This window comes from Gavia stellata, chromosome 5 (assembly GCF_030936135.1).
Source record: "Gavia stellata isolate bGavSte3 chromosome 5, bGavSte3.hap2, whole genome shotgun sequence".
Lineage (NCBI taxonomy): Eukaryota > Metazoa > Chordata > Aves > Gaviiformes > Gaviidae > Gavia > Gavia stellata.
Genome location: NC_082598.1, coordinates 65,173,078 through 65,189,314, shown reverse-complemented (window position 1 = coordinate 65,189,314; position 16,237 = coordinate 65,173,078). Strand labels below are relative to the sequence as shown.

The following is a 16,237-nucleotide window of genomic DNA, read 5'->3' as shown; positions in this document are numbered from 1 at the left end:
CGACTGATCTCCAATTGCTCAGAATTACTTGCCAATAGAGACACAGCTGCTGATCAACTCTTAAATGTCTCTTCCACCAGCTCATAGCTGGTCATTTCCTAACACTGCATTTGGTCTACATGAACTGAGCTCCTAGAGCTCCTGTCATCTGCCACGCACTATCCCATACAGCCCAAGGGCGGTCAGGTTGCCTTCCTTTACTTGTTCTTTCAAACTAACACAATTGGTCTTGTGAGATGCTGTGCTGGAGACACCACTGCAGTATGAAACTTCCCTGCAGCTTGCCGAGTTTCACTGAAGGTTGTATCATGCTTAAAACACTGTAAGCAACTGCCAGACCCACATGTCCTGCCCAGTTCCAGCTATGCCTGCAATACAGCAGCTCAGATGCTCTGGTTCTTTTTTGTTACTGCTTACCAAATCTATTATCACGCAACAGTGTTTTGCACAAGCAAGATGTTGAGTTCCTTTACCTCTGAGTGCTCATGCGGTAGCGGGCCTCCCGGTTCCCGATGTTGCGAACCAGCAGTGTTTTCTGGGTGCTGTACTTGACGGGACAGACACCAAAGTTCAGCTGGTCAGGGAAGTCCAGGATGGCTCGGGCACCTATAGCTCGGATCGGCACAACGAACTTTTCCCTTTCCGTGATGCAGGTGAGCTGGTGGAAGTAATCCTGCAGGGAAAGAAGCAATCTCAGCACAGTCCGTTTAGTACCATCCCCACGGCAGAAGGAAAGCTGCTGTTTTCTAGGACTCTAACAGGAGCATTCAATAATATAATAGTCCTTTTTGCCTGAATGACCTTTCAGTCCAGTAGCACGACTTGAACAGGGCTGCTAACTCGCAAAGAAGGAACAACCCCCTTGAGTCACCTGCTTTCCCAGCAAGCTGGCAGATCCAGACAAAATCATCTGACACTTGGATTCTGAGGCACCAAAATAGACTCATTTCATGTACGGGATTACAGCAGTAACAAGAACCTGCCTTGATCGCCACTGCAGACTATTAAAGGCACCACTAAGAACCCAGTTGTGCCACAGGGCCAACTCCAATCCCAGCAATGCAGTGACCTCCTTGAAGCTTGGCAGGAGATGCTCAGGTACATTTTCAGAAGGACTTTGCCACATGCATGATCAAGAGTCAGTCTGGTGAAATACTTAACAAGTTGGACACAATAATTGGTTTATATCAGCTGAGTGTAGGGTACAGGTGTATTTCCCACCCCTTCCCATAGCATTATGGAGACAAAGCTGGGGACACACACCCTTAAAAGGTTATCTGATCCACCTCCCCACCCCAGAACTGGCTCAGCTCTGTACCCAAACTACTCAAGAGATGTTTGACAAGTACTTGAAAGCACTAACAACTCCACCCCTGCCCTCAGCAGCCTGTTCCAGCTCTGCCCTAGGCTTAAAGAGAGCTCTTCCTCTGTCTAATCTCAATTTCCCTTTACATCTCCTGCTAGCCTCAGCGGAGGCAGCAAACAGCTTTGCTTCCTCTCCGCTGCATGGCTGATGTCTTCATCACCTCTCTTTTGTACAGTCTCCAGAATAAGCGACTTGCTGCCTTGCTAGCATGCCTACCTGAGGAAGGTCAGACATCCCGACCAGAGCAAACTCAGCTCTGCTATTCCCAGTCATTGGCTTGCTCAGAAAAGAGACAGACAGACACACACCCCCCCCTCAAGCTGTCTGGCATTTAGCAGTAGGGAGGTGAATCCAATCACCAAAATCATTCTGCTGTAGGGTTGAGCAGATCGATCTCCAGATCTACAGTGTGGCATAGCTGGGCTGGAAGTATCACCTTGCCCCCCGCTGAAAGCAGTGGTAAAACTGATTCGTAGGGCCAGGAGCCATTACCTCCAGCAGCTCTTATTCACAAGTTGATAAAAGCTCTGCCTCTGATCACTCACTTGCTGTCCTGATCTTTTTTCCACTCAGTGCTTTTATCTCGTTTGGTATTTTTATAATTGTTGAAGCAGCAAGCAGACAATTTAGGATTTGCACACAGCAGCAAACCTCCTCAACCAGACAAGATTCAGATTCCTCTGCCCTTGGGATTTCCTGCTCCCATACCCATCCTCTCCAAGCCTGCAAGGGACCTACAGCAGCCAGACGAGGCACAGACACATAGCTACAGCTTTAGCACAAAAGTTAACACGCAGCGCTTACCAACCACCTGTTTGGCTGGGGTTTAAGGTTGCAGTAACAGACGCGGTCACATCCAAGGTGGAAAAAGAATAAAGAAGGATCTTTTATTCTGGGTATCTCAAATATTCACACTGGATATTGCAGAAGGGCTTTTGCTTCTCATATTTGGAAGGTACAATACCAGGAAAGGAACTGCAGCAAACGACCTACAGACTGGAAGATCACATTTCAGGAATGCATTTCATCTGCAGCAAGTCCTTCTGAATTAGCAATTTTGTACTCAACCTTGCAGCCTAAGCCCTCTAAAATAAAAGCTATGGGCAGTCCATGTGAATTTAAAGCACCTATTAGCTGGGTACTTCACATCCTGGACTGTTTAGATCCTCAGAAACTGCATTAGCAAATAAAGAATCCTACTTACTTTTTTTTTTGTTATTTTGGCCACACTACTGTAACAAAGGCATTGTAAATCCAATTGAAATCTGCGTGCCTTATTAAGTCTTGGCATGCCATATTTACTTATCTCTCCCTTCCAGATGCCAGGTAGACAGAGGAGGACGCAAGGAGTTCAGATCAGCAGGGGGATAAAGAAAAAAGAAAACTTCAACAGTTGGAGCCATTTGAGGGAATTAAAAGGAAATAATTTTCAAGTCATTGTCATCGCTAAGGAGCAGATCAGCAGCAATGTAAATAAGAGCCCAAGGAATCAATCCCCCCCAAAAGCAAGCACAGGCAGCCTTCCCAGCTCCGCTGCCAGTGAGGGGCACTGGGACTGCCTGCACAGCAGCACCTGGGGAAGGGACTTCTCCAGGTGTGCGAAGACAAGGCTAAAGCAACAAGGATTTGGCCTCGCAGAGACAACTGCGACCTCTGAGAGAGAAAGCTGCCTCTTGCCATTCACATACACGCATGTTGTGTGCTGAGCCCCTTCTCCAGGGACACCCTGGGACGCTGCATCCTCTACAAAGCTTGACTCAAAGCACTTCAGCACGTGCTGCCCCTTCAACCGCGCTCTAGGACCCCAAAGTGGGACCTCGCAGCAAAGTTGAATGCAGCGTCAGGCCAAACCGGGTGGGGGGGGGAAACCAAGGAAAGAGGGGTGCCAGGCAGAAGCTGGCTGCTCACGCTGCTGTGAATCCATGGTCCTGTAAGCTTTTGAAAGCTGAATCGCCCTCCCCTGGAAAATCAAGGCTGCAATTCTCCACTGCAGCACTGCCCTGTCTTACCAACTCTGCTATGCACTTACCCACAGTCTAGGGGTACAGTCCAAGCCAGCTTAAAATCTTGTTTGACTTTGCAACTGCAAACCCTTAGCAGGCTGTTTAAAACCAGGTCTCTAAGTAAACATGCCTGGGTGAGGGAGGGGTTGCATCACTTCCACGCTTTAAAGACCATTGTGTTTAGATGCAGCTTCAGGCTATAGATTTTCATGAAAATACGACTCCATGCTTCATACAGCTCCGCTCTCAATTTCAGGGAAAATGCAGTTCATTGTATGATGGTTCCTCTTCTCTTACTCCCCTTTGATAAGCAGTAAGTTACAAGCTCTGGCCTGCAAAGTATCACCAATGGCATTTGAATTAGCACCCACTGAAATTAAAGCAACTGCTTGTATCAAAGGTGTCACTTCAAGCTCTTTGCAAACTCAGGCTAACATCCATTACTGTCACAGAGATAGCAGCCTTAACTGCCCAGTATGCCAGCAAACTCCGATGTCAGTTTTACTGTAGAACCGATCCTAAACACCTCACTGGGTTCCTTGCAGCAGGCAACTGCAAAGAAGAGATCCTTGTAGCAGGAGGTAGCATAGTAAGTCAAACAGGGCAAGCTCCCTGCTGAAACCATGATACCATCAAGGCTGGAAAATAAGGGCTGTTAAAAGAGAGGAGGGAGGCTGGAGGATGAAGATGGCTTCAGACGAGAAGGGGTACCCCTCCTCCTGCCTCCCTCAGCCACCAAGTCACAGGATGCTTTGAAATCAGTCCCTTCGCTCCAGGTTCATTTTGCGCAGGGCCATTTGCCTTGATCTTCTGCCCCTTGCCTCCTCCCAGGAGTCTTCTTGAAAGTATACTTGGAATAGCTTCCGTGTGCTACAAAACATCTAACGGGGCTGGACTGAATTTTAAAGGAGTTCATTTCAGTAATGGAACAGCTCATCGTCCTGTCATATTTCATATTAATCAATGAGCATTAATTCAGCCTCCACTGAGCATCGGTAATGAATTTTGCAAACCTTACAGACTGAACTTGGATTGCCTGAAAATATTGTATTGCTACAGTGAAAAGAGCAAGAAGACAAAACAGAATAGGCTGTGCTGTGGTTCTATAGTCGTCTTCCTTCCTTCTTCCTTTAAGATAATCTATTGATAAGCCTAAAGGACACACAAATGTCAGTATTTCTGGCTGTTGTTTATTTGCCAGTCAGTTCCACAATGGTTTCCAGTTAGGCAGAGACTGTCAGACCATTGCACAAGGACACCCGGGAACACAGGTGGCACGAGAACACCCCCGCTGTACAACCGGAGCCATAAAACAGAAATGCGTCAATCAGAAGCAGCAAGAACAACTAATTGCACATGTTGCCCAACAGAAGAATTAGCATTTCATATTTGTAACACAAGTGCCAATAAAGAGACATGTCAGCTATTTCTTCACTTTCTGACAGTCCAATCACGTGGCACATTCCCAAATGACTGCGAGACAATAGGAAATGGCTCATTTTTCAAGAAAGGCCTGCATGGCACATGGCATTTCAGCCACTAACAACTCCCATGGTCCTTTTAGTTAGGGCTTAGCTGCAATTTTACTCCCCTGAATCGTGAGCGACTTCACTGAAGTCAGACGTACCCTGGGGAAGAACAGATTCAAATCAAGAGAATTATAGAAAGCAGCTCCACACCAGGAAGACTTGCCAACCTTGACAGAGGGGTTTGTACCTGCATCCCGATTCACTGGGTTGTCCACAATCCCAGTGGATCATGGAGCAGCAGAGAGGCAGAGGTTGTGCCAAGGGAGCACTCATAAGCCTTCCACAGCTAAACCACAGATATTCTGCATGCCAGCAACTGCAAGCCCAACGCAGGTGGCTTTACAGAACCATTTCCCAGAGCCTGCCTCTTCACTAAGGGGTTTTCAAGGTGCTGTACACCTCCTGACCATGCTTCGCTGACTCACGCTCCACCAAGGACGAGACAAAATGTTCGATTTGTACAAAATTCTGATTCGGCTGTATAAACCCCCACGTGCTCCTCACCGAGCAGCACGCACCCCTCTCCCAATGCCCTGCACAACCCCTGCACGGGGCACAAAACCCAGTTCAGAACCCTGCCAGGGTGTCGCCGAAGCTGTGAGGAAGACCTCTCGCTGGCAGAGTTCCCTACTCCAGATGCTCACCTGTTCAAGGGCAAGACAAGGGACAAAGTATTGGACATCAGTGCTCTTGGCAGTTATCTCACCCTACTTCTACTTGTGCTGATGTTCACGTGTTGCTCTGCTGCCTCTCGAAACTTGAAGAGCAGCACTTTGCCGCCCTTCATGGGCGCCCGTTTACCTCTTCCACCCCAAAAATGAACACTAATTTATACTAACAAATCACATTTTAAAGGCACCACTGTACTTTGCAAAGCCTACCTCAGTGACATTAAGCTCTCGTGTCACTTGGGTAGCATGGAGAACTGCCCGAGGCCAACATAATTTTTACCCTAAATATTAATGATGTTCAATAATTTCTCAGTCCCTCCAAAGGAACAGATTATTTCACAAGCATGGGGAGCCAGGCACCACAGGGCATTTCCTCTTCAGTTTTCTATATCCATACTGTTTGAGGACAGGACAAAGTGTTAAACTGAATCTCAGCTGCAAATGGAAGATGAGAAAACAGCTATGCCCAAAGAGATCTTGCACCTCTGGCCTGCTGCAGAAACACCAGCTGGCTCAGAGCTATCCCCTAACCTTGCCTCTCCAACAAAGTCATGCGAAAAACAGTGCTAAGGGGTGGCGGGGGGCTGGCGGAAGGAGTCAGCCTGCCTGTCTTTGTATGCCTGCAATGCTTCCTCCCTTCCCTGCCATGCTTCCTCCCTTCCCTGCCATGGACTAAATCCTCTGTATTAACAAGCCTCCAGGTAACAGCACTGACCCTTCGCATCACAGCACTGAGAATCAGACTTTCCAGGGCCACGGCACTGGTATTCAAACCTCCAAGCAAAAGTATGTGTGGCACAGAATAGGCGCCAGGTGACAGAGCAACCACAATAACACGCATGAAGACACAGCCACACCGGTATTACTGCCCACAGGCTCTGGGGTAAGGGGTCTGCCTGCAGACTGTACCTGCCCCTTTAGTCCTAGACATGCTCTGCCAGGCAGATGTCTCACCGTCATCTGCAGCACATCAACCTCCCGCTGAGTTAAGGACATCTAGAGCTCAGTGGCTCTGCACCAGCCTGGCTCCCTGCCATGGGCACAGCACTCCCTCTCCCCTACACTCGCAGCTGGATCGCAGGCGGGCAAGTATCCTCAGAAACAGCACGGCTGCAAGGCTTGGAAACACAGGGGATGAAAAAGCATCATCTTTGCTCCAGTCCAGAGCCAGGCAGGGAAGTGGCTGCCAGGTGGGAAAGAGAAAACCTCTCTGGATCTACTCATGCCTCTAGGATTTTCCATAATAATTACACCCCTGCCATTGAGATGGCTAAACATCTTATCAACACCCCTCCCTGACACTTTCCTACTGTTCCACGTGCACCTTCCCTCACAAACGCTCAAGAAAGCACAGGGAGGGAAAGCACAGCCTGAGAGTCCCTGCTGCAGTGCCTAGCAGCACCCTGCAATGCCAAGATGTGACCAGCTGCAGCCTGGAGCAGACCTCACAGCAGGGTGTGGACTAGAACCGGCATGCAAAAAAAGCGATTACTTTAGACACAACGTTCAGCTGTGTCACTACTGTGTCCAACGTGATATACATTAAGGTGACTGCAGTTTTCAAAGGTGGTGGTCCTCACTCTGATCAGGCTTACTTCGGGTCCCCCAAATAACAGGTCACTTTTAAACAGACCTTTGTATCTATAATTAGTGGAGCAAACCCATAATTATGCAGCAACGCACAGATACTACAAACCGACACCTTGAGAGGCTGCCCCACCACAGACAGTAGACTCTCTTATCCCTGAAGCCAATAGACATTACGTTAAATGTGCCAGCGCTGAAGGATAAAAACAGTCTGGAACACGGAAGAGCCTCCAGCCTGTGAGAGCATAATCTTCACCATGGGGAAAGAGTTTCCCCCAGTTCTAGATCCAGTGCAACCCCACCAAAACCAGGACAGTTCCACAAAACCCACACCAGATGCCCTGGTCTGAATCCGGCCCTGCAGGTGCAGCTTCCCCTGAAGGCACCAACCTCTTGGCACCTCCACTCTCACCTTGTTCTCCTCAGGGGTGAAAAGGATGCGGAAAGTGGAACGCATGCCAGGTGCTACCTTACGGTACACATCCCTGTGGCCGATCAACTTGAAATAAGGTGAGCTCTCCAGGACGACCTTCACCAGCCGAGGAACCTGCAGGAAAGACATGAAACTATGACTTTGCCAGTTGTGGAAACACGAGGAGAAGAGACCTAGCCATGCCCTGGTGACATCCTTCCTCAATCACCTTTCCAAAGCACTTTTACCTCTCGAGGTACATACACATAATACACAAGGGTGGACCTGAATCCCTTCGGCTGGGGCAAAATAGCTCCAGGCCAGAGGCAGTAGGGCAATGCCCTGCTGTGAAGGAAGTGCCAAGCAGATAAGACACCAGCAGCATGGCGATACCATACCAGAATCAAGTCATCCACATAGTCAACAAACCCCGAGAACCTGCTTGCTTCTGCCTGCGCACATCCATGCCATCACACTTCTAAAGGGGGAATGTATCATCTGAAGGCAAAACAGGACGTTGTTATACTGGGGCAAGGAAGAAATTCACTTCTAACATACCGGGTTTGAGCGGGGCAGTCAAGCTGCAATGCTACAGAGTCATGCAGGCAGACCAACAAGAGAAGGAGACCACAGACATTGTGGCCTTACTGGGAATAAAAGCAAGCTGAGGAGCAAAAGGAGGAACATAGGAAAACAAAGGGACAACCCCAGAAACAAGGAGATGGCTAAGAGAATTTAAAGGGGGCTGTAGAGAAGCAAGGAAGAAGCATGATACTCTACAAGGAAAGGCTGATGCAGAAGATCAGAGCAGTCAACTTACCACAATAATGGCAAGCCAGACGACCCCCCAGGCTGTGCCTATCAATTATGGGCTTCAAAGGCATTTTCTGCCTTGAGATGCATGACCAGCACTGACTCACAGTGTGGTTTCATTATTAAAAGCCAATCTCAGCTCTCCGGAGCCTCTTGCTGCCTGCTGATTGTAGCCAGGCAGCTGCCAGTGCAGGCAAGGCAGATCTCTGGGCATTCCTCCCCACACCCGGGAGTCCCTGCAGGCACCCTGCTGCAAGTTTCTGCCCTCTGGGATGCCACAAACACAGAGACTGCACACAGGCATTTTCTAGCACACGGATATCAACCCCTGAGCACCAAACCTCATCTCAGAAAGTCTAAAACAGGTGATTTTGACTGACAGGCAGCTTCACTGAGAAACAACGAACCCACATGAGGCTTGGCAAAAGTGGAGATCCATTCTGCACCACCCACCCGAGCCTGATAACCCACGGCTGAGGCAGTCCTGAACTCTCCAAACACTCTTTCCTCCCAGCAATGCCCTGGGGCAGCGAGTTCCCAGAGCCAATTTCACACTGCAGACAAACATTTTGGTCACCAAGTCCCTTGGGAGATGAGTTAAGACCTTCAGCAAAAGCCACCCAGAAGACGTGAGGAGCAGCCTGAAGACAGAAAAGCACTTGTACAAAACACAGGTACAAACAGGAAGTATGTAGCAAAGCGCTTCTGTATTTGAATGATTACAGAGCCTCTCTTTGGAATACACTTTGCTGTCAGCTGGATTTTGATGGAGCAGACAGCACCAGGCTACCATGCAGTATAAGTCAGTATGATTCAGAAGAATCTGGGAAACTGGTGAGAAAACTGAGACAGAGCACATGTTGCTTTTCTCTAGGACATTATCAAAAGCCAACGAAAGTAAAATATAATAACCTCTCTTAGGACTATCATCTCTAACTTTGTGTACTTAAATATGCCAAGGATTTTCCTTAGAGCCGATCTTACTTTCACACCAGCACTATCCAATGGTTGAGGTCTTACTAGCTTCAAAACTAATTCATTTTGGAAAAAAAAAAAATCAGCAGTTCACACATTGCCTCCTCTTTCCAGGGCATACAAATCCCAAGGTGCAGCTGTACAAGTTTATGATTTTTTACTGGGAAAGGCAGAAATGTTGATGCAGATGTTCTTTTCCACTTGAGGAAGCAGGAATAGAGCAAATTAACTGTTTGCCTGTTGGCTGGTACTTGGCAAAGACAAACATTTTGAAGTGCCACTTGGATAACGGAGCACCTGAAGCCAAAAGACTTAGTGGGAATGAAGCAAAGCCATAGGGAAAGAGAAACTGAGGCACACTTTAATCAGGAAAGGATACCTACAGCAAAGAGTGCCCAGAATCACTGTGGACCACATAAATGGTATCCATGGGGCATGGGCATCCACGCTGCATCTTTCCAATATCCCCGAGCTGAACGCCAGACCAGGAATGGCGCAGCACTCTCCAGGAATAACTGAGGGACCACGCCTGCATCCTCCCTTGCCAAAGGGTCTCCTTTTCAACCGTGTCCCTGTCAAAACCTGTCATCTCACAATATACTTTGACTTCTCTTGCTTTTCCTCCACCTGCCATATGCCCCAACAGCGCTTTTTTGTCCACCTGTTTGTTTCCCCCAACAGGGAGATTTGGAGAGGTGGTTAATTCACCCGCTCTCGTGCACACTTCCATCTTCCCATCCTGCCGCCCTCCTCTCATGGATACGTCTTACTCTTCAGTACACAAGACTGTCTTTAATTACACCTTTCTTTTTCTGACCCTTCTCTGCTGCCAGCACACTTACTGCTAGGTGTCAAGAGAAACCCTTGCCTGTACAATGTTCTCTCCCAGAGCACCTTCTAACTCAGCTCCTTTCCTCGCTCCTCTCTTTTCCCACCACCTTGCTCTTGGCACATGCCTCACTTCATCAAGTATTTCCCCTACTGAAATTCAGAAGGTCTCAATTCTCCTCTTTACAGTGGAACAAAATTGCTGACGTTTTTCAACTTTTCCCTTCTCAACTTCCTTGGGAAATCTCAAAACGATCACAATTTTTTCAAGTAAAGGTGGAGACCTTCAAGAGCATGTTACTGTGGATGGGCTGTGGTTCTCCAAAGGGAAAGCAGAGAGCCACGTTGCCTTAGAAGAACCTGGGCAGAACTGAATTAAACTTAGCAGGAGCCTAAAGTGGCCCCTAAAGGCCTCCCACTGCTCCTGCTAAATCAGTCCGCTTCCACTGCTGTTTCAAAACACCCCTTCTGGAGTGCTAACACCACTAATTGTAACTTATTCCAACATAAAGCGGAGAAGACTCAACCCCTGTGCTCTGACAGTGAGCTGCAGAGGCAGCTAAACAGGTTGTGAGAGGCAGAGATGCCCTGCCAGAAACCAAGGTTAACCAAGGAGCCACCAGGACACGATACACACTCGAGGTAAAGCATGAGGGTAGGTACGGACTGTACAGCCCTCGACATTCCCCTCAGTCCGGGGATTTCGAGAGGAAGGATGCTCACTAGAAAAGCTCCTTTGGGCTAGATACCACCAACGCATGGCCAAAATCAGGGGGAGAATCTCCAGCATGGGAAGATTTCCACCAGCTTGCAAAATAAAGGTGCTGAGACATTTGATTCTGACGTGCTGCGCTGCAGCAGATAACTTGCTATGCTGTATACCACGTGAATTACACTGCTCTCCTCTTCCAGCACGGCATTAAACCTCCACGTCCCAGCACTTACCTTGTCGGTGTTCCTCAGAATCAGCGGCGCTTCATAGACCTCGCGGGGGACATAGCTCTGAAACACCACCTCTGATGGAAAAGGCTGAAACAAGCTCTGGTCCAGGTCAACTGAGGAGAACTGGAGATGCAAGAGAGAGCAGTGAGAGGTTCAGCTGTTGGGAAAAAGATTCATGAATGAGATTCCTACATTGATCTCCCGGGAAGTACAGTCTCTTGGTGAGTACGTCTGCCCAGCTCACACTAGGGAAACAGGAGCTCACCCACCTGTGTTCTGAGCTCAGCAAAAGTTTCTGGGCCACGCTGAGCGCGCTCAAGCTAATAAGTTCCTTTGGGAGGTGTTTCTCCAGGTTTCCTTCTCCAAAATGCAAGGCAGCGCTTACCTCCAGCAGAACCCTGTGCTAACGGGGTCACACAGCTCCGGAGCACTTACTGAAAGAGCCATGAGCGCTCACGGAGAAAGCGAAACCCAAGAATTTACGTGAGACTCCATGGGAAACCATTTCGGGATGATCTTTGCTCTGAGACAGAGAGACCAAGTCCCACACATCCCCAGATATCATTTTTTGATACAGAGCCTAGAAATCAGTAAGAAGAGAACAGTACCAGAGGAGGTAAGGCCAACAAGAAAGTAACAGTAGTTAGGAAAAAGACATGTGAGGGGAACATTGGATGGTGATAAGGTTCAGCTCTTTTCTCAGCATTACTGGGCAACTTGAGTAAGACTGGACTTGAGATCTCCTTTTGCCATGAGCTTTAAAAGGGATGCTTTACTGTATTCTATTATTGCTCTTAATTAACACCACTGCAGAAGCATGGCTGAAAACATACACAAACAGCAAATGCTTACAGAGCAGAGGCATTACTTTGAGGAAATTCCTCCCTGCTTTGTCTCCCCTCTTCCAGCTGCACTGCTCCCCCTCGAAAAACATGGGCAGGTCTCCATGTGTGGCGGCGGCACACTGCCAGTTAGTTGTGCACTCGTCTGACGCATTGCCAGCCTCCTGTGCTGTCTAGGGCAATCCTTAACCAATTCGTTACAGGTCTCTGGCTGGCAATTTTCCACTCAACAGCCTACTTCAGCAATCTACCCATTTGGACTGCGTGTTGTACTGAGCAGTCCTGTAAGAAAAGCAGCTTTAAAGTAAACGTTGATCCAGATAAAGCACCTCCACATCGCCTCTGCCCGGCGTGATTCCCCTGTATATCTGGCACCCTGCAATTTCTAACACCCTGCAAGGGTCCCACACATTGTTCCAACCCAAAGCATTAATGCAATTGGTTTTGTTAAATCTTGAATAATTACCGTAGGCCCTCAGCTTTCAAAGGCCAATGCTGCCACCGTTGAGGGAGTCCTATGGCCCCAAGCATTTGACAGCAACTGTACCGAAGCGAGATATGACTATTTCAGCAGGAGGATGGAAAATGGCAAGCTCGCACCCTGGTGTCCTGCCCCAGCCTTCCCCCAGTATCGGGCTTTAGCACTGGTAGCTAAATTCCAGCAAAACCCACCAAGTTCAGCAGAGGTTATTTGTATTGGCTACTAAGCATATCAGGACTTCAATGTCTCATGGGGGAAAAATGTTTTACTTTTCCCCCAGCAGAAGGAACTCCACCACCACCAGCAGTTCACAGAATCACTAAGGTTGGAAAAGACCTGTAAGATCATCAAGTCCAACCACCAACCCAACCCCACCATGCCCACTAAACCATGTCCCGCAGTGCCATGTCCACACGTTCCTTGAACACCTCCAGGGATGGTGACTCCACCACCTCCCTGGGCAGCCTGTTCCAATGCTTCATTGCTCTCTCCGGAAAGACATTTTTCCTAACAACCAACCTAAACCTCCCCTGGCGCAACTTGAGGTCATTTCTTCTTGTCCTATCACTAGTCACTCGGGAGTTGGAAAGGACAACAGGACCTAGTCACCGAGGTATTCAGAGAAGCTGGAGTCAGGCCTGTCACAAGCACGCACCCTCTTCAAATGTCACCCACAGCAAGGAAAAGGGCAGGAAAAGGCTACCTTTTGATGGGAGGTTTCACTCATGTCTAGAAGCTGGATAATCCGGGGCCGCCTCATCTCCCCAGTGCTGGCCAGCCTCTGCTCCGTGGTGAGAGACATCTCCTTCAGGAAGGCCGAAGGAGTCAGCTGAAATGCAAAACACCAGCAAGAGTTACACAGATGCCTTTGTTCAGAAAGGCTTTTCTTCTTCAACTGCCACTGATGAATAATTTGTGATCACAGCCACTAGGATAGTCCTGGAAGTCCCCTAAGTTACCTGCTGAAATATTTAACATCAGTAAATTAATGATATAGAGCTGAACACACACGCTCTAACCAAGTGGCTCTGCCCCGCCGTTAGCTTCTCCTTCGTGATTTGATGTGACATGTTTGGGGATCTCTGCTCTTCGGGCATTTGTTTTCTTTTTAGTTTTGCTGCATTGAGCCAGTGACCTTTGAAGACAGTGGGGATGAGTTATCAGAAATCCCCAAACTCTATCCTTGCACAATTCTCACAACCAACACGTGTGTGATGTCACAGCTGGGTGAGTCAGAGGAAAGCAGAAAAGCAGCATTGTGCCAAGACTGACGTGGAGAGGAATGGGCCCAAGTTTTAGTTATTTCTTCTTAATTAGCACTTGTTTTCTCTCTGTTCTGGCCTCACAGACCCCTCTGCAGAAGTACACAGAGATATCTCATTCACAGACCCTGAGCACTAGGTCATCTCCAGTCAAGTGAGCTCCAGTCAGCAAAGGGGACATCTTGGATGGGAAGGAGGAATCGCCCTGACTCCACTGCTGTTTGCAGGGCTGGATCCGTGCTCCACACAGGATATGAGATACAATTACTGTTTTGCAACCTGTTCTGTCTGGGACCAGCCACGTCTTCAGGCAGAGCTCAAGCAGCCCACCACATGCCCGGCTGCCTGGAGGGCAGGTACGGTCAGAGCAGCACTGGCAAGTATGCCTACGTGACAGAAGATATTACTGCCCACACAAAGAGGATGGAACGAAGCACACACTCACGCTTCAGCTATGCCAGTGCAATGCCCAGGACATTCATTTAACTTGGCCTCCAGGCAAGACTCTGGACTTTCCCCAAAGCAGCACGCACTCCATCCCCCACTGCACCATGACAGCCACCTCCGGCAGAAGCCGGGCAGCAAAGCGATGGGGAGGTGGGGTCCAGCTTCACAGTGCTGCTAGACAACAGGAGGGGAAGGCGAAGGAGGGACACAGGGGGAGTTTCCAGCCTTAACACAGGTCCTGCCCAGCCACAGCAGGTACTTACAGTTACAGACTCCTCTGTCTCTCTGACTAGCTTTGGAAAACGAGGTGCTACCACTTTGCTCTGGAATCCATCAGCCATTTTGGAGGACCCCATGGACAGATGCATCTTGCCAGTGGCCATCTCTCAGCTCACCTGGAAGGAGCAACAACGGAACTTTGAAACTCTAGAATCCCATTCACGGCAGAGCCAGAGGACACACCCACGTCTCCAGGCTGCAGCATCCTTCCGAAGTAGAGAACTTAAGGCCTCCCCACCCTGTTCCGTGATTAGACCGTATTTAAGTGGCACAGTCAAGATTCATAGCAGTAAAACCCCAGAACAAACATTCCATGAGCCAAAACAGCCTTTTGCTGTGGGTGCAGTCCCACGAGCCACAAACACACACCAGGGCCTGCTGGCATTTCTCACCTTCCCCCGCTTCCATTGCTTTTGGAATCCCATTTACTGGCATTATTAACCCAATCTCTAGTAGTAGCCAAACTGGCCTTTATTCCTTTTTACAAGTTTTCCGGTGGGAACAGAAGGAAGGTAAATGTCACTTAGCTGCTTCATTTTGCCAGGGCAGCTGACCTGATGTGACTGTGTGCCTGACTCTACTAAGTGCTCGGAGTACTATGAACAACCTTAAACCCAGGGATCGCTGCTGCCCCCAGCGTTAATAAAATCAGACTACTTGCTGACTTTGCAAACCCGATGTCCACCCTTTGTGCAAGGAGCCTGGTGATGCTTCCAACTAATGGAGCGTAGAGTTCAAAACTTTCATTAAGAACTATAGTTTCTCAAGGCTAATTTGGTTGGTTTAAGTTACAAAAATTATACAGCAAATATGACTCCTTCCAGGCATGAAATTACCACAGTGCCCAAGAATGTTTCTCCGTGGAGAACGAGGGCCCTCATTTTCACTTATTAACACCCAAACTGAAGGCTCTGGTGAGCAAGCAGAAGGGGACCGGTGCTCTCTGCAAAAAGCAGCTTTCTTGGATTCTCTCGGCTTTTGCACACAAAGCCCTCGGGGGGGCTCCAGCGTTTCCCAAAACACACACGGTCTGCCAAAGCTGCTTAATTTCCGATGGCAGAGAAGGTGAACACTACAGATTATTACTTTTTCGAGCTAACGGGGACTTTGAGGGGTAGGAATACACTGCATTCCCAGAGAGCACAGTGGGGAGGTGTCGCTGCAGCTGTACGCTACCAGACAGAGTGCTGGCACCTGAGCAGGGGGAGGCCACAGCCAGCTTGTCCAGTAGCTTCTTCACCATAACCATGGCTCTTGAAGGATACAGACACCAGGCAGCACTGCCAAGCTGCCATTTTTGAACAGCAACGGACCCGAAATTAAAACCAACATGGGTGTACATACTTTGCAAGCCTACACACACGGTTCAGGACGTCCTGCAGGATGTAGACGACTGCAGCCACCGCTTTCTGACCCACTCTTGGGCTTCACCATGCTTGGAGGTGGAAAGATCATCCCTCTCACAGAGCTTGCTGCCAGAGACACAGGTGTAGCTGAGACAGGGAAGACCAAGTCCCTTCCAGGCTTCTTCCTCAGGACAGGGCTTATCAGTTCCAAGAACACTTGCAAACTAGCCACAAAGTGAAGCATCAGCCATCTTCCCCAGGGGAGACCCACGCTTTCAAAAGGAGAGCCCAGAAGCTGAAATTCACACCACCACGGATGCTCAGGACCACCAGCTCAGAGGAGGTACAGGGTTTACATCACTGCTCCTTCTCCATTCCTGGGGCTGTACATACAACCCCACAGGGACCAACAAGCCCCTCTTCCCTTGCCAACACCCTCTCTGCCCCATGAGCT

At 48.9% G+C, this 16,237-nt stretch overlaps 1 protein-coding gene across 1 annotated transcript in view; it reads right to left on the bottom strand.

The window, feature by feature from the left end:
* LOC132317161 (hydrocephalus-inducing protein homolog) overlaps window positions 1-14,526 on the bottom strand; it is a 35,283-nt gene extending 20,757 nt beyond the window's left edge. Inside the window, exons 1-5 of the mRNA XM_059818242.1 lie at window positions 14,422-14,526; window positions 13,153-13,278; window positions 11,130-11,249; window positions 7,569-7,703; window positions 474-673 (exon numbers count right to left, since the gene is read on the bottom strand). Coding sequence (XP_059674225.1) covers window positions 474-673; window positions 7,569-7,703; window positions 11,130-11,249; window positions 13,153-13,278; window positions 14,422-14,526 — 686 coding nt within the window. The remainder of the gene's footprint in view (window positions 1-473; window positions 674-7,568; window positions 7,704-11,129; window positions 11,250-13,152; window positions 13,279-14,421) is intronic.
* Between the last annotated feature and the right edge of the window lie 1,711 nt (window positions 14,527-16,237).